Source organism: Canis lupus, chromosome 16 (genome assembly GCF_011100685.1).
Source record: "Canis lupus familiaris isolate Mischka breed German Shepherd chromosome 16, alternate assembly UU_Cfam_GSD_1.0, whole genome shotgun sequence".
Lineage (NCBI taxonomy): Eukaryota > Metazoa > Chordata > Mammalia > Carnivora > Canidae > Canis > Canis lupus.
This window is the reverse complement of record NC_049237.1, coordinates 16,728,165-16,753,409: the sequence shown is the minus strand read 5'-3', so window position 1 is coordinate 16,753,409 and position 25,245 is coordinate 16,728,165. Positions and strand designations below refer to the sequence as shown.

At 37.6% G+C, this 25,245-nt stretch overlaps 1 protein-coding gene across 1 annotated transcript in view; it reads left to right on the top strand.

Moving 5' to 3' along the window:
• Positions 1-25,245, top strand: part of KMT2C (lysine methyltransferase 2C) — a 283,967-nt gene that overhangs the window by 225,376 nt on the left and 33,346 nt on the right. Inside the window, 14 exon segments of the mRNA XM_038559782.1 lie at positions 2,084-2,188; positions 2,524-2,571; positions 3,540-3,677; positions 3,857-3,889; positions 3,995-4,102; positions 9,589-9,721; positions 9,971-10,185; positions 11,940-12,013; positions 13,138-13,320; positions 13,860-15,746; positions 16,208-16,500; positions 17,811-19,636; positions 20,754-20,865; positions 23,947-24,025. Coding sequence (XP_038415710.1) covers positions 2,084-2,188; positions 2,524-2,571; positions 3,540-3,677; positions 3,857-3,889; positions 3,995-4,102; positions 9,589-9,721; positions 9,971-10,185; positions 11,940-12,013; positions 13,138-13,320; positions 13,860-15,746; positions 16,208-16,500; positions 17,811-19,636; positions 20,754-20,865; positions 23,947-24,025 — 5,234 coding nt within the window.

The window sequence follows — 25,245 nt, the reverse complement described above, 5'->3', positions numbered from 1 at the left end:
CTTCCTTCCTTCCTTCCTTCCTTCCTTTCTTGATTTTATTTATTTATTCATGAGAGAGGCAGAGACACAGGCAGAGAGAGGAGAAGCAGACTCCATGCAGGGAGCCCGATGTGGGACTCGATCCCAGGACTCCAGGATCATGCCCTGAGCCAAAGGCAGACGCTCAACCACTGAGCCACCCAGGCATCCCAGACCCTGGCCTTTCTAACAGAAACTTAGAAGTAGGAGCTTGTATGTCATTCAGTACAGTCCATCACATCAGTTCTAATGATTTGTTGGTAAGAAGATAGAAAAATCCCTTTCTTTAAGTAGGGGTGAACTTTTAAAACATGGTGTTTGAAAAAAATGTCGTAATTTATGTAGTAGAGTTCTGTTCTTTAATACACACATACACGCGATCCCTGAAAGAATTCAGAATATTTTTCCTTCAGGTGTCAAGAGAATACACTATTAAAGTAATTTTATTTCTCTAAAAACTTTACAAATATTTAGGCATTTACTTTCGTGTTTGGTTTGAAAAATTATTAACTTATGTATGAATTCTGTTTGAGAAGTATGTGTTTAGTGGGACAAGACTGTGTCTTATAGGGAATTTTGATCTAGGATCTTAGAAGTATTTTGTGTCCCTTTCCCCCCTTTCAAAGTAAAAACACAGTTGACATGGTTAAAAAGTGCAGATGTTCTTAACCTAAATGACTAATATACTATATTAAAGCTAGCCTATTGTCTTATTGTAAGTCCAGAAACCAACTTTGGAGTCCTCCTTAATTCTTTATTATCTTACACTGCACACCGGATACATCCACAAATTTGTCTCTGCCTTCAAACTGTATCCTAAAGTTAACCATGTCTTATCTCCACTCTCCCTCCTGCTCTGGAGTGCCTGCTGTCCCCACTTCTCACTTAGACTACAGCAGCTGCCTCTGGACCAGTCCAGCCCCCCCCTCCACCGCCTGCCCCCCCACCCCCACCCCGTGCTGCCAACACTTCCCACACCCACCTCCCCCAGTCTTTTCTACACACGGGAGCCACTGCTTTCCCTTTAAAATATCACTCAAATCCCCTTCTAGCCATCAACCTTCTAACAAGTTCCCATTCTGCTATTTCAGAGTGAAGCTCAGTCTTCACCATGACTTATAAAACCATACGTAATCTCACTTAGTTACCTTTTATTTCCTACCACTCCTTCCCTTCATTAATATAGTCAACCACACTTGCCATACTTGGCAAAAAACCTTTTCCATCTGCTTTTCCCTTTGCGTGGAGTGTTCTCTCCATCTTTATGCATATTACTCCCTTACTTCATTTACATTTGTCCTTGGTCACATCCTTCAAAAGATCTTCCCTGACCACTTTATCTAATACTTTATCATCTCCACATCTTATTCTTAATCCTTTGTCCTTACTGTTATCTTTATAGGCTTATACTGCTGTCATTTATTTGCTAACTCCCTCTGAAACAGTAAGCAAAGTAGGCATGCACTTTGTTTTGTTTATTCTGAATTCCTAGTGGGCTGGAACAATGCCTGTTAACATAATCCATAGACATAATTCTGTGGGTACCGAAATATATTTTTTAATAAATAAGTGAATAATTGATATTAAGATCAAAGTTGGAAGTAGGCATCTAACTAGATAGTACCTACTATATACTTTACAAGGAATTTCTAAATAATGCCTTTGACTTTGATATTTATCTTCTGTGTTTTATTTTCTAGATGTCACTTTTAGAGATGCCACTTTCTTAATGCATTTTTTTTTTTTTGGTTTCTTATAGCATTCTATTTCACTTTTATTGCCTTTATTTCTCTTATTGATCTCTATTTTAAATTTTATTTTATTAATAGTCACAAAGCAAAAAATAGTCTTAATTTTTAATGTTTAGTTTTTCAAAACATCGGTATATATTTTCTTTGAAAAATTCCTTATTTGAGAAGTAATAATCTTAATTTAGGATTCTAGCACTTAACTCAGCACCTGCTGTAGTCTGGATGTTTAGTGAATGGTTGAATGAGTGGGCGTGTTTTAGAACTTAATGTCTAGGACAATATTGAGACTTTAAAAATATACTTGCTATGCTTAGGTACGACTGATGATCCCTTAGCTGATATTTCTGAAGTCTTAAACACAGATGATGACATTCTTGGAATAATTTCAGATGACCTTGCAAAATCAGTTGATCATTCAGGTATATATGTCTATATTTGTCTGGTGTCTGTTTTTATGATGCGATGAGAGGTATATGTGTGTGTGGAACAAGTTTAGTCTTTTCTCTGAAACTGAAAGAAAGTTTGTTTTGGCTTTGTCAAAGAACTCATCATTTTATTTGATCTACCTCAGCTTTTCTGCTTTAGGAGAGGAAATAGCAAGTTAATTTCTGTTGTCTTTCTAATTGCATCAAACTTAAGGCAAGGCTTGTCACCCTGACAGTCTTGCTGTGTCTTGTTTCTTCTTTTGTTTGCATTGCCCCTCACTTCCCGCTCCTGTGGTAATCATCCATTTTATTTGGTTTGGGTCTTGTAGGTCTTGATTTATGCACTTTCCAGGTTGAGAGCTCACCTTTTCCATTTGGTAAGAAACTGAGCAATGGATGATGGCTGACTAGAAGTAGTCTTTTTTATAGTGATTTCAGCTGAAACATCCTGTAGGTGCATGCATATTGTTAGAGTGCTAATTTGTCACTAATCCATACTTGCTTTTCCCTTTGTGCGTGCAGCTAAAGCATGGTACAACTGTGCTGTGCTTTGGATGACTTTATTAGTAGTTCTCTCTCTCTTTCTTTTTTTTAATGAATGGTTTTATTCTTCTTAATATGTAATTTATAATATTACCCAAATGTTATAGAGTTAGTTCCTAATATAAGATCGTGTAAGGGCAGACTCTTTTACTTTTTAATAGTAATATTGAGAGAGCATGATAAAGTAGATAAGAGATCACTTTTAAATGTGATTTTTGCCTAAAAACCAATTTGTATGAAATAAACCATGTTATATTATAAACGTAATCTGTATCTTGTTTTGTTACTACAGAATATTTCCAAAATATGATCTGTAGTTGAAATTATTCACAGGATAATGTTTACTAAATATTGAGAATTTTAGAGCGTTTCATTAATTTATGTGGAAGTCTATCCCTCTTGTGTCACATACTACAAAAATAGCTGAGCTATACATTTGAAACCACTATTTTCCATTATATATTGAATACTGTATATTGAATCTTGTAGATTATCATATTAATGATGTAGTGCTTATTTGTTTGTGGGGGTTTAGAAGCAGGTGTGTTCTTCTATTCCTTAGGAAATGTATTTACTCGGATTAAAATATAATTTTAAGTGGCACCTAAGTTTACAAATATATTGTCCCTGATTTTTACTCATTAACTATTCAAATTGATATAAGAACCATGATTAATTTAGAATTACATACTTTTCATTGTCCTATTTTAATCATGTTGTATATTAATGCAGGTAAATAGTGTGATACATTTTACGTAAATATTCAGAATTCACTTTTAGTCTCTTTACTTTGCTCCTATAGCTGGAATAGATATTGGTCCTGTCACCGATGATCCATCGTCTTTGCCTCAGTCAAGTGTCAATCCGAGTTCACGACCATTAAGTGAAGAGCAGCTAGATGGAATCCTCAGTCCCGAGCTAGACAAAATGGTCACAGATGGTAAAATATTTGCCCTACATCTAGGCTTTCTAAAAGACATGAGTAAATATGAGTTTCAAAGATTTCTGCATGCTTCTTTATAATTTAACTTCTCTTCTGATCATTTCTGTGTCAAATGCTATTTTGTGTCAGTACGTTGAAATGGTAGTTAATACTTGTGTTTCTTTATTTTATCCTAGGAGCAATTCTTGGAAAGTTATATAAAATTCCAGGTATTTGTGTTCTATATTTCGAGTTTATAAAAATGGCATTCCATAATCTTTGGCTTTCCTAGTATTTTGTTTTATTCTTACTATCACTGTACTTTTGCCCCACAGAGCTTGGAGGGAAGGATGTTGAAGACTTGTTCACAGCTGTGCTCAGTCCTACAGCCACACAGCCGCCCCCACCCCCAACGCCACAGCTACTGCCCATGCACAGTCAGGGTATGTCACCTCTAGAAAAGTTTCGTAAGTACGCTTGTGCAGTGTATGTGCCTTCGCTAAAGCAAGTCAGCCTTGTCCCTTAGAAACAATGTATACAAACTGATGGGAGAAAACCCTCTTTTGTGGCAATAGAACAATCCTAATTTGATTTATCTCAGCCACTGACCTACCTCCCTGAAATTCTCCAGTCGTCTGTGATCCACTTTGTGGCCAGAGTTCTTTTGCCTCATTTCCCTGGCAGTGGAGAGAACAATGCCTGCCCACTACCCTTCACCAGTCTGGCTCCCTTTCATTCAGCCTTTCCTGCACACGTGTTTGGAGAATACCGCCCCAACCTAAGTGCCCAGTCTCAGCTTCACTGTCCTTTCCTGAATGATTAGTAGATCACCACCTGTATACCCAGCCCCGTCTTTCCATTGTGGTGGGTGGCACAAATATAGATGTCTGTTTGGGTAGTTACAGTTTCCTCTTTAGATTGTAAGCTCCTGGATGGCTAGGTTCATTCCATCCCCATCACTGTATCCTCTGCCATGGAGTGTGTGCTCAGCACATCCTTCCAGAGTAAATCCCTGATCTTTCTCCAAATGAACTTCAAATCTCTAATTTTGTAGAAATCTGTATACTTTGATCAGTTTTCCCCTACCTGCTGGTAACTAGTTGCCAGATAAAATAATTTTAAGGCTTTAATTTCTCCATTAAGCTCTCTCTTCTGGAGAGCTGAAATTGGATAACCTAGATTTAAAATGTGTGGAGATAGGTGAGGAGACAGCACCACAGGTGTGGGAATCTCCCATGGGAGGGCTGGGGGAGTGGAATCCTGTGGGGTGGTATAGATCTTTGGTGATTTGAGCATAGGGTCATTTCTCTATATCCTGTCATCACTGCTTCATGATGATATACTGAATTAAGTAATTTAATGATTACTTTTATAAACCCTTACACTGTTTTTGTAGAAGTGCTGAAATGTAAATAATGTTATCTTTACTACTAATTTTGTGTATAGATGAAATATGTCATAATATACATAATTAAAATAGTTACTGCCAGTTTAGCCTCTAAACATAAATTTACCTTAATTTTTGTTAGACTAAACATGTGATTTACATTTGGATGAAATAGACTCATCATAAGTGCTTCTTATCTTAATTGTTCTCATATGCTCTCTTAATGATTAAGAATGCAACACTTCAGTATTTTTCCTCTTAATATATTTAAAAAAAAACCCTATCTCCATGTTTTCTGAAATAGAAAATACGTATTTTAGAAATCATATCAGTTTAAGATGGATTGTTTTTGAGAGAGAGAGAGAGCACATGAGGGAGGAGCAGACAGAGAATCTTAAGCAGCCTCCACACCCAGTGTAGAACGTGGGGCTCAGTCTCACAACCCTGAGATCATGATCTGAGCTGAAGTCAAGAACTGGATGCTTAACTGACTGAGCCACTCAGGCACCCAAAGATGCTTTTTTTGTTTTGTTTTGTTTTTAAGATGCATTTTTTTAAAAAGATTTATTTATTTATTTTAGAGAGTGAATAAGATGGGGAGGGGAGAGAAAGAAAGGCAGATTCCACACCCAGTACAGAGCCTGATGCAGGGCTCCATCTCTTGACCCTGAGATCAGGACCCTAATCAAAATCTATAGTCAGAGGCTCAATTGACTGCACCCACCAGGCACCCCAAGATGTATTTTTTAATAAATGAGCTTACTGTCATTATTTAAATCCTTTCACAGTATAGACTCATTTTTGAAAGGTTTTAAGGGGATTTTTTTTTTTTTAAAGGGGATGCTTTTGTTAGGTGTAATACAAAGATGAGTGAGACTGCCTACCCAGAGGAGGTTGTGATCCTAGGATTGTAGACTTCTTCCTAGATTGTAGACTAGCTGTAGGCATACAGCTAGTTATGTATCATAGTAGACCATGATTCAAGTAGATCCTTAAAAGTCATTAAGATTTCAAGTCCTAATAATTCTCACTTAAGGACAAAGCATGATAACGTCACACATGCAGTGACACAAAGATCTTCAGTTATGGCAACTTAAACATTTTCCAGAGCAAAGGAGGAAACTAAGTCGGTAGGTTTCAGGAGTCAAAGTAGAAAATGCCCATTGAGTCTAGTTTGTATGTAGATAGTTGTGAAAATAGGCAGTGGCTGTTGGCCTTTTCTTCTGCAGGTTGCTTAGAGCCATCCAAGATCTCACACCAGTGAAATAACCTGATGGGTTACAAATTTTGGCAAGGTGGCTCTGCTGTCAGTGTTGGAAATGAATTTGAGACAACAGGGGTTGTACTAATGATGGTCCTGTGGTTGGGACTAAGTGAAATTGGGTTCCCTGTAAATAGATCTGCAATACAAGGTGGAAGAAGCAATGGCTATGAGAGACAGCAATGTCAAAAGAGGTAGAACTCTGCTACTGAATGCATGTAAGGTACAAGGAAAAGTGGGAAACAAACTGAATTAGAGTCAGGCTTGCCTACAGGTAATCAGGCTAAAAACCAGAAACACAGAACAGAAGTCTGTGCGTGTGTGTGTTGGAGGGTAGTGGAGGTATAACATTTAGTTTTAGACCATTGTTAGTTAGAAATGGGACCTGCGGGCAACCTGCATGGCTCAGTAGTTTAGCGCCACCTTCAGTCCACGTCCTGATCCTGGACACCTGGGATTGAGTCCCATGTCGGGCTCCCTGCACGGAGCCTGCTTCTCCCTCTGCCTGTGTCTGTCTGTCTCTTTCTCATGAATAAATAAAATCTTAAAAAAAAAATGGGACATGCACATTGTTCTGACTTAGAGCTAGAAGTCTGCCTGTGAGACTTTAGGAATATATATAGGTGAAACTTTAGGAATTGCATGTGGAGTGACACTATGGGAAGGGTGAGATTTCTTAAGAGAGCACAGTAGAGTACAGAATCTTGAAGAACTCTTTAATAAATGTGATGAGTTACGTGCTTCACACATCCGGTTTATATTAGGTATCCAATTATATATTCCTTTTTCCTTTTTTAAGGGTTTGGTGAAAGTGAAAAAAAAAAGTGATGGAGACTGAGTAAGACGCATAGGATCTTAGAGATGAGGATTGTTAGAGATAGGTTACAAGGACATGTAGGATGCATGTGTGAAAGATGTTTTACTGGGCAGTAAGATTATTGGTAGTCTTTAATAGAGTAACTTCAGTAGGAGTGGTCAAGGATGGATGCCAGAATGGAACATCAGCACAGTAATACAGTGTCAGAAAGTGGGGATGGGACATTTCTAAGAAGATTGAGATACAGTAACTTAAAGTCACTTTAGCAGAAGGTTTAAGTGGAGTAAATTTTCTGTTACTACCATGATCATGCCTTGAAAAAGATGACTTTTATAAACTGGTATCATCAGGTTGAGGTGGAATGGTAGACGAGAAAGAGACACCCCTTCTTAATTAAAATAGTAATAAGAGAAAAGTGCTTTACATTTACTTCTGTGCCCTTCCACAAATTATTTAATCCCTGAATCTTTTTTTTTTCTTAAAGATTTTTTACTTATTCATGAGAGACACACACACAGAGAGAGAGAGAGAGAGAGAGAGAGAGAGAGAGGGAGAGACACAGGCAGAGAGAGGGAGAAGCAGTCTCCATGCAGGGAGCCTGACATGGGACTCGATCCCGGGTCTCCAGGATCATGCCCTGGACTGAAGGCAGCGCTAAACTGCTGAGCCACCAGGGCTGCCCTCCTCTGAGTCTTTGATTCAAAGGAGCTACATATAATAAACCATTTCCCAGATTGTTGCAAGGATCAAAGTGTTAATATACATATAGCTTCCAGAACAGTGGTTGGCATAAAGTGAAGTGCTTAATAAGCTATTATTATGAAAGGTTTTGATATGGTCGTGTTTGGTTAAGATGGTGCTGATATGGATCACATGGTCATTACCTATTGGTAATGACAGCTTTTGTTTATCTTAATTACATGAAATATATTTGACATTTTTCAGTCAAATCTCATATTCCTTAATGGGCTCTACTTTTCATTGAAATCGAAAATCGAGGTAACATTCTACTTGGAATAAAAGCAGAAATGTTGCTACTTAATCTCATCCTTGAAGTGAACATAGATGTCCTGAGACACTTGTCACGGTTCGTTCTGATCCAGTGGGCCCAGCTCTTCTATGTAGTAGAATAAGCCCTAATTTGAAATCAGATAGCTCTTAGGACGTCCTTGAGACAAAATCCTGCAAACCCTCAGGCTCAATATCCTCACACAAGAGCTGAAGCTCTGTATACTCAGAACTTTTCCAGTCAAAGGATCTGGCTTAGGTGATAGGACATCATGCAGTGTAAAACATATAGGGGAGACACTGCTGCTGCTCCCAGTTATTATTCTTTTTCCTAATGGCATGGCAAAGTCATTGTTAGGAGATCTCTGTCATTATACCAATATGGCCTGTATCAGCCAACCTGATAACTGTATTTCCATTTGTGTAATTGTTGTTGTTCTGGGTGTTGCAACAGATGCCATGTATTTATTACATCATGTTATGTCTCTAAGTTGGAGGAGGTTTTTGAAGATACAGAAAATTGTGCAGATAAGGGGAGTTGGCTATTCCTTAGTAGTTCAGACCAGTAGGGGATCATAATAACCAAGGTTGGACTTATGTGCTTGAGGAGAGTTAGGGGAAAACCAAGGTGGTCTTATTATAGTGTGCCACATGGCTGTTTAGGAAGAAGACGATCAGGTATTTGAAAGCTTGTGAATAAGCTGGAATGAGAGTTAAAATGTGTTTGGGGGCTGAAATGGCAAGCACAGTAATGAAAACGAAGCCCAAAACAAAATGTATGTAGTTTTAACAATAACCGTCTATTTGATAATGATAGATGAAATATTGCTTGTTCCTAACAATTTTAGAACACATACCACAGTTTTAGAACACAAAAGAATCATGGATGGCTTTTTTGTATTAACATCAACAAGAGTAAAATATAAAGAACCATCTGTTTGTAAATTTTGAATGAAGAAGAGAAAGAATATTTGATAAAATGTACCAGCATTTGCTGTGAGAGTCATTCTTTTGGTGGAGCTAATGTACTCGGTAGCTCACTGCATGGCAGGCACTGTGCTGAGAGCTCCACGTACATTGTATCAATAATATTATGGAATATCTTCATGTATTATGAATAGAAATAGTTTGTTCATTATGTATAGAAATAGTTTGACTCAAAAAAAAAACTAGTTTGACTCTCCTAACAGGTAGCAAAAATGAAGCTTCAAGTTCAGGGCTGTCAAACTCTAAAATGTGTGCTATCTGCAATATACTATGATGAAGTAGAGAGAAGTACAGACCATATTGCAAAATATTATAACCAGAAGTTACACTTCATACATTATTTTAGTTTAATACCGAAATAAAAATCTTACTTTCAAATAGTGCTAGAAATTATTTTAAAATATTATAAACAAGCTGTTTTTTATTATTTATGAATAATATGCAAACTGAATTGTATTCTTCTTTAAAGATGTTTTTTCCCGGATGCCACTCATGAATGGCCTTATTGGACCCAGTCCTCATCTCCCACATAATTCTTTGCCTCCTGGAAGTGGATTGGGGACTTTCTCTGCCATAGCACAATCTCCTTACACTGATGCCAGGTATTAAAAGCCTTCGTTTTCCATGGAAACTTAAGTTACGCTGATTTTTCTTATATAAATATTAATTAATCTGTTTCAAGTTGCTGTGCACTATATAACTGTATATTACATATATTGGGATCTTTGCTAAAAATTACCTAAATTTTAGCTCTTTTGTAATAAGAAGAGGTCTTAATGAAATTGTACTCAACCATAGTATTCAGAAAGTAATTTTATGCTTATGATGTAAAGTTGTTTATTATTTCCCAGGGATAAAAATCCAGCATTTAATCCAATGGCTAGTGATGCTAATAGTGCTTGGACATCCTCAGCTCCCGCTGTGGAAGGAGAGAATGATACAATGTCAAATGCCCAGAGAAGTGCACTGAAGTGGGAGAAGGAAGAGGCTCTGGGTGAAATGGCAACGGTAGCACCGGTTCTCTACACAAACATTAACTTCCCCAACCTCAAGGAAGAATTCCCTGGTAATTCACAGATATAGTGTTGCTGTGTTACCAACTTCCCTGCATGTGTAATGCCTGTTTGTTATTTGTTTTTGTTAACTGCAGTAGAAAGTCCATGTATCAACGGTCACTTTGGATTCTGTAGAATACTGGAAACATCTTGGATTTTCTTAGTCTTAGACCCTGTATCCATTTGCATATTTCCTAAAAATTCATTTTGGTTAATGAAATAATCTATTTTCCAACTCTTAGCAGTCTTCCTACATGTGGAACTCAGTGTTGTTACATGTGGAACTCTACAAAAAAAAAAAAAAAAAAAAAAGAAAAGAAAAGAAAAAAGATTTCTAGGACAGAAACTAAACACTTAGTCCAAAGTATTGTTAGGCTAAATCTGACTTCATTCTAGGCATTGTTTCCAAGTAAGCTAACTCAGTAGCGTTTCCCCTTCTCCTCAACTGTCTAACCTATTTGAAAAAGTCAGCTGGTATAATGGTACCATTTTTGAAAATTCCATTAAAAAAAAAAAGATTGTATTTATTCATGAGAGACACAGTGAGGCAGAGACATAGGCAGAGGGAGAAGCAGGCTCCTGAAGGGGAGCCCGATGTGTGGGACTTGATTCCAGGACCCCGGGATCACGCCCTGAGCCGAGTGCAGACACTCAACCACTGAGCCACCCAGACGTCCCCATTTTTGAAAATTCTGATTAAGCAGAGGATGAACTATTTGGATTAATGGAAGGTCATTTATAGAATATTTGCAAGCAGACATTGGTTAATTATAGCGAATTCATTTGCAAGACAGACCAGGATGGGAGACGTCATTCATACTCAGAGTAGTTTCACTGCTGTCAGCATGTAGCTCTTAAATTACTAGGGGGTTACCCCAAAATGGAAATTCTTACAGATGACACCTGTCTTTTCAGGTGCCTTTTTATGGAAGTCTATTCATTATGTATAGAAATAAATGCTACCTTATCCGACAGTAAGAATCAATGGTTAGGTACAGGGTTGTCTGTTAGAGGAATATACATACTCTTCAAATAACTGTTTTATCACACTTTTATTTGCTGTTCACAGATGAGCGTATCTGGTTCTATTAAGTCACTGTGTCAATGTAAATTCAGAGTAGAGCTATGATTTTTTTTAAGTAATTTTCTTTAATTTTATTATATGATCTAGAACCTCATGAAATACCATATTAAGGCTGTTGGTATGTCACCTGATTGCCATTTTCATTGGCTTTTTTATAATGAGCTAAGTCATTTCTATATTTATCATTGTTGATTTTACCCATATTTCATTTTGTTTGCTGTCCTGACACTGCATTTCAAAAAAATGGCTTGAAATTGTTAGTTTTCCATATCTTTGTTGTGCACAAATGCTGGTGAGATGCTTCTTTGTAGTTATGATTACTTCCTTTTGGTCAGATTGATAGATTTCTCTTGAATAGAGATGTTTTATAGAACTTTTAGCTTTGATTCTGATAACATCTCACATGGTTGAGGGAAGTGAAGTTTGGGTTCACTTTATATTGGCTACTTAGCCCCTTTGATTTAAGTTTCCCCACTCTACAAGTGAGATTGTTAATGAGGCAACACTTCATTCAGCAAGTATTTGGCTTACTGTGTGCCTGGAACTTCATGCTATACAAATAACTTAGGGCTATTCATTTTATGAAAACACAGCCAGACTAAGTTGAGCTGCCAGCGCCACATGGCAATGCATCCTGACCTCAGCTCCGTAAACGGTGTGCGCCATGCTTTTCTATTGCAGACTGGACTACTAGAGTGAAGCAGATCGCCAAGCTGTGGAGAAAAGCAAGCTCACAGGAAAGAGCGCCTTATGTGGTATTTACCAAACCTCTTCTATCATATTGTTAAACTCGATACCTGAACCTTCCTTTTATTGTCTTAGGTTAATAAAAAGATTGTCCATTGAAGAAAACATTAATACTTGCACAACTAATAAACAACTTTGTTTTTAATAGTGATTTCCTAATTCATCATGTCTTAAAGTAAAATGGTGTTTTTATAAGCTAGTTAATAGAGCTGGGATATTGAAGATTGAAATCAGTTATTTTAGGAGGATGTTTAATTCATTTCACTTCAGAAATCTGTCATCTCTGTGAAAGAGTGCTAAGTTTTGAGGCTGCCTTAGTGTGCCTCAGTTTCTTCCACAACAAGCTCATTCTGTGTTAAGATTAATGAGCAATCTTACGAATCTTGAGAGAGACCTATCTGGACACCTTTAAGGAGCTTTGGAAACATGAACTTTGTGAAGAATTGTCAGGATATTTTGTATAAGTCACACAGTTTAGATGGTAAATTATTTTCTCCCAAAGAGCCAAATTAAGACTGTCAGCTGGATCCAAATCCCTGTTCCCATTTTAAAGCATATTAAATGGACATTATTGTTTTGAAAGATATATGTGGTTATTTTCCAACGTGGCCTTCGGTGCACAGATTGTCAGAGATAATGATTGCTTGGGTAAAGCAAAATAATTTTTTTGATGTGTTAATGCCTTGTTTTGTTTCAGCTTGACAGTAGTAAGGTAACGACAAGATATTTTTAGTGTTTCTCAGTTTTCTTTAATGCTCAGCTTCAAATTCCAGATTTTAGATTTGATATTTTCCTTTTCTCTCATTTAGGGGAGAGGTTAATTTTTTCATTTTTAAAGTGTCTGTGAAGATTAGGGTTGAAAATAGATTACCTCTGGGTTCTCTAGTCTGGTTCAGACAGAGAGTTGGAAACCCGTCCTCCACTTGAGGTGACATGCATCAAAAACAGGAGATGGGGTAGTGTCCAGATGCTTTCACTTGAGAGTCTGGAAGCTCTAAAGGATACTGTTTCAGCTCTTCATCTATTTAACCCAACTTTTTCTTATAAAATTTTTCATAGTTTTACTTCATTTTTGTTTCTTGAAACATGTTAACATCTGCTGGAAGATAATTTTCTTCTCCTTTTTTCAAAGCAAAAAGCCAGGGATAACAGAGCTGCTTTACGCATTAATAAAGTACAGATGTCAAATGATCCCCTGAAGAGGCAACAACAGCAAGATAGCATCGATCCTGGTTCCCGCATTGATTCGGACCTTTTTAAAGATCCATTAAAGCAAAGAGAATCAGAACATGAACAGGAATGGAAATTTAGACAGGTATGTGGTTGTTTTTTGGCTTTTGTTTTTTTAAATAATTTACTTTTAAATTGCATTTTTACTTTTTGAGAACAGTTTATGTCATTATTTTGGAAGATAATTCTTAGGAGAATATAAAAATGAGATTAAAAATAGACTTCCTGGGCAGCCCAGGTGGCTCAGCAGTTTAGACCCAGGATCAAGTCCCATGTCGGGCTCCCTGTGTGGAGCCTGCTTCTCCCTCTGCCTGTGTCTCTCTATCTCTCATGAATAAATAACTAAAATCTTTAAAAAACAAAAAATAGGCTTCCTTTCTCAGTAAACTATATGTAAGTTGATTTGGGAAGTTCATTGAAATATTAGAGATAGTATATTGCCCCAGGCATGAATGAGGTGTGCTGAGGTCACATCTCCTCTTCAGGAATTTATAATCTTAATATTGGCACAATCTAGTGACTGATAACATCAAACAAATTAATTTTCCATTGCTTTTTCCCCTCCCCTGACCGTCATGTTCTTTTTCTTAACTGTGTGATTGCTTTTTCTTTCTTGTTTCACAGCAAATGCGTCAGAAGAGTAAGCAGCAAGCTAAAATTGAAGCCACTCAGAAACTGGAACAGGTGAAGAATGAGCAGCAGCAGCAGCAGCAGCAGCAGCAGCAGTTTGGAGCCCAGCCTCTCCTGGCCCAGTCCGGCTCTGACACACCCAGCAGTGGGATGCAGAGCCCCTTGACCCCCCAGCCCGGCAATGGAAATGTGTCTCCTGCACAGTCATTCCATAAAGACCTGTTTACAAAGCAGCTACCCAGCACCCCCACTTCTGCATCGTCAGATGATGTGTTTGTGAAACCACAGGCTCCTCCTCCTGCGGCAACCCCGTCCCGCGTGTCCATTCAGGAGGGGCTGCCACAGTCTCAGGCTTGTCAGCCAGCCTCCCCACAGGTGTTTTCACCGGGATCTTCTCATTCCCGACCGCCATCTCCCATGGATCCTTATGCGAAAATGGTTGGTACCCCAAGACCAGCTCCTGGGGGCCATAGTTTTTCCAGAAGAAATTCTGCTGCACCGGCAGACAGCTGCACCCCTCTGCCTTCAGTGTCTAGGCCTGCTCAGATGACTGACACTACAGCAAACAGGCCATCCCCAGTCAGAGATCTGTGTTCTTCCTCCACAACAAATACTGACCCCTATGCAAAGCCTCCAGACACACCTAGACCTGTGATGACAGATCAGTTTCCCAAACCCTTGGGCCTCCCTAGGTCTCCTGTAGTTTCTGAACAGACTGCAAAGGGTCCTCTAACAGCTGGAACCAATGATCACTTTACTAAACCATCTCCTAGGGCAGATGTATTTCAAAGACAACGGATACCTGACCCATATGCACGACCCTTGTTGACACCTGCCCCTCTTGATAGTGGTCCTGGACCTTTTAAGACTCCAATGCAGCCCCCTCCGTCTTCCCAGGATCCCTATGGATCAGTGTCACAACCAAGGCGATTGTCTATTGATCCTTATGAGAGGCCTGCTTTGACACCAAGACCTATAGATAACTTTTCTCATAACCAGTCAAGTGACCCATATAGCCAGCCTCCTCTGACCCCACATCCGGCGATGAATGAATCTTTTGCCCATCCTTCAAGGGCTTTTTCCCAGCCTGGAACCATATCAAGGCCAACATCTCAGGACCCATATTCCCAACCCCCAGGAACTCCGCGACCTGTTGTAGATTCTTATTCCCAACCCTCAGGAACATCTCGCTCCAATCCAGATCCTTACTCTCAACCTCCTGGAACTCCCCGGCCCACCACCATTGATCCTTATAGTCAGCAGCCACCAACCCCAAGACCATCTGCACAGGCAGACTTGTTTGTTACATCTGCCACTAATCAGAGGCATTCGGATCCATATGGTCATCCTCCTGGAACACCAAGACCTGGGATATCTGTTCCTTACTCTCAGCCACCAGCAACACCAAGGCCAAGGATGTCGGAGGGTTTTCCTAGGTCCTCAATGACAAGACCAGTCCTAATGCCAAATCAGGATCCTTTCCTACAAGCAGCACAAACTCGCGGAGCAGCTCTCTCTGGCCCATTGATAAGGCCACCTGATGCATGTTCTCAAACACCAAGGCCACCAGGACCTAGTCTTTCAGACACGTTTACCCGAGTCTCCCCATCTGCTACTCGTGATCCCTATGACCAGCCTCCAATGACTCCAAGATCTCAGTCTGACTCTTTTGGAACAAGTCAAGTTTCTCATGATATTGTTGATCAGTCAAGACCTGGATCAGAGGGGAGTTTCAGTGCACCTTCTAACTCTCCAATGAGTTCTCAAAGCCAACAGTTTTCCAATGTCTCCCATCTTCCTGGTCCCATACCAACCTCAGGAGTCACTGATACACAGAATACCGTAAATATGTCACAAGCAGATACAGAGAAACTGAGACAGGTAAAAAACAACAACAACACAGCGTACCTTCACAGATGTTTTAAATGTATTATTTGAGAAAGCTGTTCATCAAACTGAGTAATTTCTACACAGATGTTAAGGTTTATCCTACTCTATTGAATTTGTTGTACTGCAAAGAAAAGTGAAATTGGTAAAATTAGTAGAATTGAATTTGATTTATTCTGTATCTTAGTTTTGATATTCATGAATTTATATGGGAATTTTTTTTTTGTATGGGAATTCTTAAATAGGAAAGCTTTTCATTTCATGATATTTGTATGGCAAGGAAAAGGACCCAAATTGTTAGTTTTTATAACATCTTGAATTTTAAGTATAACTGGTGTTTAATCAAACTTTTTAAAATGTGATATTTTAAGCATCACACATTGGAGGTATTAGGGCTTAGAAAGCTATTAGTTTGTTGTCAGAAATCCCAGTGATTTTCATTTCTTTCATTCCAGCGGCAAAAGTTACGTGAAATCATTCTCCAGCAGCAGCAGCAGAAGAAGATGGCAGGTCGACAGGAGAAAGGGTCCCAGGATCCAGCAGCAGTACCTCATCCCGCACCCCTGCAGCACTGGCAGCCTGAGAGTATAAGCCAGGCTTTTACTAGGCCTCCACCCCCCTATCCTGGGAACATCCGATCACCTGTTGGCCCTCCTCTAGGACCTAGATATGCAGTTTTCCCAAAAGATACACGTGGACCCTATCCTCCTGATGTTACTGGTATGGGGATGAGACCTCATGGATTTAGGTAATGCTTTTAATTTCACAGCAGATTTAAACTATTAGAAGGGAATCAAGAAATGAAGTTAACTTTTAACATGTTGTTAGTGCTTTTTAGTTTTTGATTCCCTTGAGATATAATCAATGTTATTTTCCGCTAATGAGAGGTCATGGATTTTTCTTTTTTTTAACCTCTGAGAACTCTACAGACTCTAAAACCTCCCCTCTGTTACTACATATTGACTGTATTAGGTGTACGTTAAAGCCATGGGGATGTAGGTTATCAGCCAGTCAGATCTCTAGCATGTAACCGCCACACCCTGAAAGCTTTCTGTGATGTGATGAGTGAGAACTGTCTTCTCCGCAAATTTTCCATTTTAATTTACACTGTAAATAACCATGGAGATTTCCAGATTGTTGGGGTGTTTTCTTCTAGGAACTTTTCTTGATGAGAGAGGATTGTAAAGTTAGTGGTATTTGTTTGTTGGAAGTGGCTGGTAGAAAGATCAAAGCCAAACATTATAATAAAGAGAGTTCTTTAGGATATGCTTTTGATTCTGTCATGTATGTTTTTGTAGTCTAATACCTACTTCCGTGTTATAGTCTTACCTGATTTTCCTTTTTTCTTCAATTATACGCCTGTTGCTCTGTTTTATATTTATTTATAAATTGCCTTTAATTCTCTCTAGAATTGAGGTACAGAGTAAATAATAAAAATAGTCCTATAATTTATTCATCTGCTAAGTTTTTACAGATGATGCCTATCATTCTTTCTCTTACTGCCTCCTGTCCTCATCTCTTTTAAGCAAATAGATTAGTCTACCCAGTCATCATACCTGCATCTATGTCTTCTCAAGGACAGAGGCCTCTAAATCTCTGTAGTATAATTCGTTATACCAGCTGCCTTCTTCAAGCATCCCTCTGTATCAGCCTCCTCCTTATAGCCTCCCTAAAGAAAGAAAAAGGAACGCTTACTCAACTCCAGTAGCATTATGCTTATTTCTAAACATTTGATTTTACTTGCCTGTTGGCAATTCCTTTGTCTTTGTTTATATTGTCTTAGACCATATGCCTTCAGAGCTCAGATATGGGGAATGTTACAGGGTACTTAGCAAAAATTACTTGCATGTAGGTACTTAATGAGTGCTTTCTAATGGTGATAATTTTGTTTTGGCAAAAGTCATTGTATTTGGCAACATTAATTTTGTATATGAGTTCAACCTAAAATTCTTTCTTTTTCAAAAAAAAAAAAAATCTTTTTCAACCTAACTCAAATTCAACATGATTCGTACTATTAACATTTGCCTTTTTTTCTTTTTCTTTTTTTTTTTCCCCTAGATTTGGATTTCCAGGAGCTAGTCATGGTACCCTGTCAAGTCAGGAACGCTTCCTTGTACCTCCTCAACAAATACAAGGATCTGGAGTTCCTCCACAGCTAAGAAGATCGATATCTGTAGATATGCCGAGGCCTTTAAATAACTCACAAATGAATAATCCAGTTGGCCTTCCTCAGCATTTTCCACCACAGAGCCTGCCAGTTCAGCAGCATAACATACTGGGCCAAGCATTTATTGAATTGAGACATAGGGCCCCTGATGGAAGGCCACGGCTGCCCTTCAGTGCTTCTCCCAGCAGTGTTATAGAGGCACCTTCTCATCCAAGGCATGGAAACTTCATTCCCCGGCCAGACTTTCCAGGCCCTAGACACACAGAGCCCTTGAGACGACCTTCTCAAGGTCTACCAACTCAGCTGCCTTTGCATCCAAACTTGGAACAAGTGCCACCATCTCAGCAAGACCAAGGTCATCCTGCCCATTCATCTTCTATGGTCATGAGGTCTCTAAATCATCCCGTAGGTGGCGAATTTTCCGAGGCCTCTTTGTCAACATCTACACCAGCTGAAACAACATCTGATAATTTACAGATGACCACCCAATCTTCTGAGGGTCTCGAAGAAAAACTTGATTCTGATGACCCATCTGTAAAGGAACTAGATGTTAAAGATCTTGAGGGTGTTGAAGTCAAAGACTTGGATGATGAAGATCTTGAAAATTTAAATCTAGATACAGAGGATGGCAAGGGAGATGAATTGGATACTTTGGGTAATTTGGAAACCAATGATCCCAACCTGGATGACCTCTTAAGATCAGGAGAATTTGATATCATTGCATATACAGATCCAGAACTTGACCTAGGAGATAAGAAAAGCATGTTTAATGAGGAACTAGACCTTAATGTTCCAATTGATGATAAGATAGATAATCAGTGTGTATCTATTGAACCAAAAAAAAAGGAGCAAGAGGACAAAACTATGGTTCCTCCTGATAAACATTCTCCATGGAAAAAATCTGTGGGTACTAGTGAGATAAAAACAGAAGTACTGTCTCCAAATTCTAAAGGGGAAACTAAATGTGAAAGTGAGAAAAGTGAAGAGAGTAAAGATAATGTTGACACTCCCTGCTCACAGGCTTCTGCTCACACAGACATAAATGATGGAGAAAAGGCTTCTTTGCAGTCCTGTGATACAGATCTACTTGAGAAAAGAACTAATCGAGAAACTGCTGTCTCCAGCACAAGTGGTGTTCTTGGCTCCACTCAGCTGCCTGCTGAGGATGTAATAAACTCTTGTGGCATAACTGGAACAACTCCAGTTCTCTCAAGTTTACTTGCTAATGAAAAATCTGATAATTCAGACATTAGGCCATTGGGGTCTCCACCACCAACTTTGCCAGCCTCACCATCCAACCATGTGTCAAATTTGCCACCTCCTTTAATGACACCACCTGGTCACGTTTTGGATAATACCATGAATTCTAATGTGACAGTAGTCTCTAGAGTAAATCATACTTTTCCTCAGGGTGTGCAGGTAAATCCAGGATTCATTCAGGGGCAGTCAACAGTTAATCATGGTTTTGGGACAGGAAAGCCTACAAATCAGACTATGCCTCTAACAAGCCAGTCTGGTACCAGTGGCATGTCTGGACCTCAGCAACTAATGATCCCTCAGACCTTAGCCCAGCAGAATAGAGAGAGGCCCCTGCTTCTGGAGGAACAGCCTCTACTTCTGCAGGATCTTCTGGATCAAGAGAGACAAGAACAGCAACAGCAGAGACAGATGCAAGCCATGATTCGCCAGCGGTCAGAGCCGTTCTTCCCTAATATCGGTAGGAAATCCCTTGTGTTTCAGTAATGATTGCTGTGGGCATTAGGGTGGCAAGCAGTGGATCTCTAGGATTTCAGGATTAACATTACCTGTGGACCAGAGCAACGAGGCAGCTTGTAATTTTGTTCCTCATTCGCTTTAAAAGGAAAGCAATTAGGAAGTTTAGATTCCTCCCCTGGATCAAGAGATTCTAAGCTCTGAGTTTCAGACTTTCTCACTTCTATTACTTATGGTATTGTTTAACAGAAAGAAATAAAACTCATCATCTTTAGTTCCCTCTAACCATTATTACTACATGTTTTCAGAGTCCTTGAAAGATGAATTTAACGAAATTATGATAGAAATAAACTTCTTGCTGTCTTTGGTGTACGATAAATGCTTGGCAAAATTTTTCATAATAAAGCTCTTTGAGGTATTTCCAGTACCTTATTACTTTGAAAAAACAAAAACCCCATAAAATAGCAATGCAGTAAAAATACTTGAGTGCTTCCAAAGGTAAGAATTTGCAAAGTGCACATGTCAAATGAATGCTTTCTTCTAAACAGTAAAACTGATGTTCTGTCCTATGGACATTACCTATTTAATATGAGGGGGCCCATTTCCTTTTCATCCATATGCAGAGGTCTTTTTTTCTTTTTCTTTCAGTAGCCTATCCTTACTGCAAAGGTATACCATCAAGAAATATATTTTTCTTTTAAAGAGTACTAACTAGTTTGGTGGAATTCCTTAGTATTGGAAATAACTGCAATTTCTTATTCATGCTGTTGCATTACTATAGAAGCCATTCTGATTAGCATTGCAAAATTTTGGATGAAAAGGAATTGCATTGCTTTCAATAATTTGCTACCATCTCCCTTAAATGTGGCAAGCTTCTTGCTCTGATTTTTGCATGACTAAGGTATGCAAGCATTATGCAGGTATGGATTAGTGAGATGAGATTAGATTTAAGGTGAGGTTTTTACCATCTCATAATTCCTTACCTAGTAGAAAAACCTGTAACAATGATTATTATAATGAGGAATAAGAGTCTATAAATTACATGATGCTTGTGATAGTTAAATTACCTCTTAGTAACCAAGTATTATGAAATAAGTAACTTTAAAATATTTCTTCTTTAGATTTTGATGCAATTACAGATCCTATAATGAAAGCCAAAATGGTGGCACTTAAAGGCATAAATAAAGTAATGGCACAAAACAACATGGGCATGCCACCAATGGTTATGAACAGGTAGGTGAAGATGTTTCTCATTTTTACTGTGCACTAAGAAGTACATGAATTATTACTAGTTCCTAGAAAAAGCATATAGGAACTCAAAAACCTGTATTCTAGGATGAACAATAAATATTTAAATTAGTTGTAATCTCAGCTGGATATGATCAAATGTAAAATGATATACAAATGTAAGGATTTAATTTCTCTTGGTTTCAGGGTAAATATAAAACATTAGGGAAAGGTTGGAAGGTTGACTTGATTCATCAGGAAATCAGGGTATTTAATTGTGTTGTTTTAAGTACTTTTAGAATAGTTCATCTGACTAAAGCCTCCGTGGTACAGAGATGTTTCGTCCAAAATAAAGGAAGACGAGAAGATGAAACAGGAAAATAGAAACTTAACTGTTCTAGTGAGAAAAAAAGATAGTTTATTTAAACCTGTGAATATTTTTTTTATTCAATCAAAGGAACAATGCAGAGAAAAAAAGTGGGACATTTCAGTAAAGATCCTCAGTGGTTAAGGCAACTGTGAATTCATTTCTAAAATAAAATATCCCCAAACTGAATTTGAATCTGGGGGAAAAAAAAAGTCAAGAGGATGGTTGAAAGTTAACAGTTGGAGAATTTGTAGGACTGTTAGCAGAAAAATGGAAACTATGCATTAAAGAAGGCTATAAGAGTTGTTAGACTCTGTATTTCTGAAATTACAGTATTTATACTATACGAATAGTATATTAGATAACTACTGGGCAGTCTTTCTTAAGTTTTGATTATGTATCACCATCAGAATTATGTGGTAACTTTTTTAAAAGTTTAGGTTCACTGTCTCACCACAGATTTCCTGAATTAATATCTGGAAACAGTGCTGGTATGTCTGTATTTTTGATGAGTACCATGAATTACTTTTATGTATGTTGCAGTTGAGAATATCTTTTTATTAATAGAGTAGGCATGAGCCTCAATTTAGCCTAATTATCTCGTTGGAGAACTTTTTTTCACCAAAAGGATTATAGATGATTATGGAATTGAATATAAAATCTACATGAATTTAAGATAAACATGTTATTTCAGGTACATTGGGAATCCTTAAAGGTATAGTCTTTTCAATTGTTGAGATACTTTGGAAATGGTCAAGAAGCATTGTTGAGATCAAAGTAGAGACAGTAGTTTCTAATGCTCTTTGTTATTACACAGCATCTATTACCACAGTTTCTCTGTCACAAGGGTTTTTAACTTTTTTCTCATAAATTGACATTCCAGTAAGCCTTTGAACTACTTCTCCACATTTTATATGCAAAACCAAAAATGTGTATTACAAGGAAATCTATTATATTTGAAATATTTAAATTTAAAATTATGGTGTATGTGCTTCTTAATGCATTAACAAATTTAGCAATAGGTCTCTGATAACTATTTTCATGTAATTTCATGTAATGATGAACCTAAATGACCAGATCAGGTACATGCAGTAACTTTTGTTATAAAAGTAATGCAAATTCTATTGGTGATAAAGGTATGGTACTGCTAATAATAGTGTAGTTTCCTGCCTATAGTAAAAATAGAAGAAAAAGCTCAGTTTCATTCAGCACTTAGTTTAAAACAGGGACTTTGAGTTTAAAAAAAAAAAAAGAAAAGAAAAATAGCCTCAGAATTAGACCCCTGACCTTTCAGCATTGGTACCTTACCAGTGAGAGGATGGTGTTTGCTCTTCTGTTGAGTGCCTGAAGAAGTGGTGACAGACCCTCTATCAGGCACTCAGTGTACTGTGTTGACTGAGGATGACAGTGGTATTTTGATCCAGAGATCATTCCAGATCAGGGCTGGATTGGGGACAGAAGATTGATAGATAAATTAAAAAAAAAAAACCTGAGTAAAAAATTAAAAAGCATATGTTCTAAATTGTAATAGTACCTAAGTACTAAATGTATAATATTTGATATATAATTTGAAAATTATGCTTGTTATATTAAAACTTTTGGTTATCCTGGAGAAAGTGTTTTCATTAAAGCAGTACTGTTTCTATGAAGTTTTTTATAGCTCTAGTTAGAATAAGTCACATTTTGCCAAACATTCTTTAATATTTATTTATTTATTTAGAGCGTGTGCTCATGGGTGGGGGTGACGCAGAGGAAGAGGAGAGTATTTTAAGCAGGCTCCAGCAGGGCTCGATCTCACAACCCTGAGATCATGACCTGAGCCGAAATCAAAAGTCAAGACAACTTTCAAAAAAAAAAAAAAAAAAAAAGAAAATCAGACAACTTAACCAACTGAGCTACCCAGGCACTACTGCCAAACATTTTTAACCATGTAGACTTGTTTTTGGTCAGTGACAAATTTATTTGCTTTAACATTGGATACAGAAATGTACAAAAATGTACATGAAACTTTTAAAATGAAATACATCTTTTGTTTTGGAATATAAAATAAGCTACCAGTTCTTTCTTTAATTGAAGAGTTATTGACTTACAGTATTAAATTAGTTTTAGGTATACAACATAGTGATTTGATACTTATCTACATTATGAAATGGTCACCGCAAGAAGTCTAGTTACCATCTGTCACCATAAAGAGTTGTTTACAGTGTTATTGACTATATTCCCTCTGCTTTACATTATTACCTTCCTGTTCCTTACTTATTTTATAACTGGAAGATTGTACCTCTTAATCTCCTTCACCTATTTTGTCCATTCTTCCACTCACCAGCAATAATAATTGGAACAAGAAGTAATTTTTTTAAGAATTTATGTAGTAAATGAAGACTTGAATTAATTTTATTTTAAGGCATAGTGAGGCTTATAATAGTGAAACCCCAGGGGCAGCCTATTGGCATCTTATCACAGCCACTTGGTGCTTGTGGTAAAAGCTAAGTGATCTCCGAATCTTCCTTTCATCATAAATGAAATGGGAGTAGGAAGAGTCCATACCTCAGACTTGCAGGGTAAAGATTAAATGTGGTTGTACACCATAAAATGGGGCTTTCGTACACATTTTTGATACCATTGCTCTTTCTCCCCTGGAAGAGAAAATTGTTAAGCATATAAAATAATTTTCATTCTAAATGCTCATCATTTTGATACTTAGTACTTCCTTTTCACAGGTTCCCCTTTATGGGCCAGTCCGTGACTGGAACGCAGACTAGTGAAGGCCAGAGTCTCCTCCCCCAGGCAATTGCGCAGGTACTGCTGCTTGTGACTAGTCACCCTAGAGGGGACACTTTCCTGTATTTCTCACCAAACCCTACTCTTTATACTTGAGGCCACTTTTTGAAAGTAGTAGAAACTTTAACACATTGTCAGAATACATTCTCGGTTCAGCAGAAATAAAGACATTTTATTACTTTTTTAAGGAAACCCAAATTGAGATTTAAAAACAATTTCTGAAAAGGATATATATATTTAAAAGTTAGAAAGTCACTTGGAGGGAAACCAAATGCTTAAGGTTTGGGGTTTTACTTTTATTTACTTTTAACTCTACAAGAACATTTTCATGTCCTACATTTTGGAATTAATCCATGACACATGAAATTGCTATAAACTGCGAAATAATGATTATAATCATTCTACTTGGCTGTAGTCATGTTCTGCTATTCATTCCATAGAATAATTTAGTTTTTGAAGATATTTTCCATTCATAATAATCAGCTTTAAATGTAAAATTTAAATGTTTAGTGTCAAGCAGTGTCCAGGAAAGTAGAACTGTTGATGAAGGTTTTTTATTTTTTCTAATGATTTTTTTTTCCAAGTATCTGCCTAGAAGAAAAAGAGAAAGCTTACCTACTATGTATTTCTTTGGAAATTTTCTTTGTTGTGACAGTTGTGCCTTAGATTTACCATGCTGATAATTATATTCTTTTCATTATTAAGAGAGAGGCACTATCTGATACAGGGGGAAAAAGCATAGACTTCATAGCAGAGTTTAAAAAAAATCTCAGTTCCACTATGAATTTACTGTGCAACTTTGGGCAAGTTCTTTAACCCCTGTTTTCTGATATTTTAAATGTTACACCACCTGCTTTGCCGTATTATGAGGATTACATGAATTATTCTGGCTGCTAGTAACATTCACAGTTGTTATCTTATATGCACCTCATGTCTAACAGGACCTGTAACAACTGAGCAAATGTTTTTTTCAAAGTTAATTTTATTTATCAGAGTATTGCCAGGAAATTGTTAGATTAATAATTATTTATTGAGTCTCCCTGGAAGAAACAAGAATACTTAGAAAAAATAAGATTAATATTTTTAATAAGTATTTTATTATTTGTGCATGTTAGAGAAAGTGGTTCTTGTTTATAAATAACTTTGTGTTAAAGAGTGGATTTTAGTAAATCTGAAACCCATATTTATGTCTTAATTGCAGAAAAAGCCAGATAGATTTCATCAGAAAGTAAAATTTT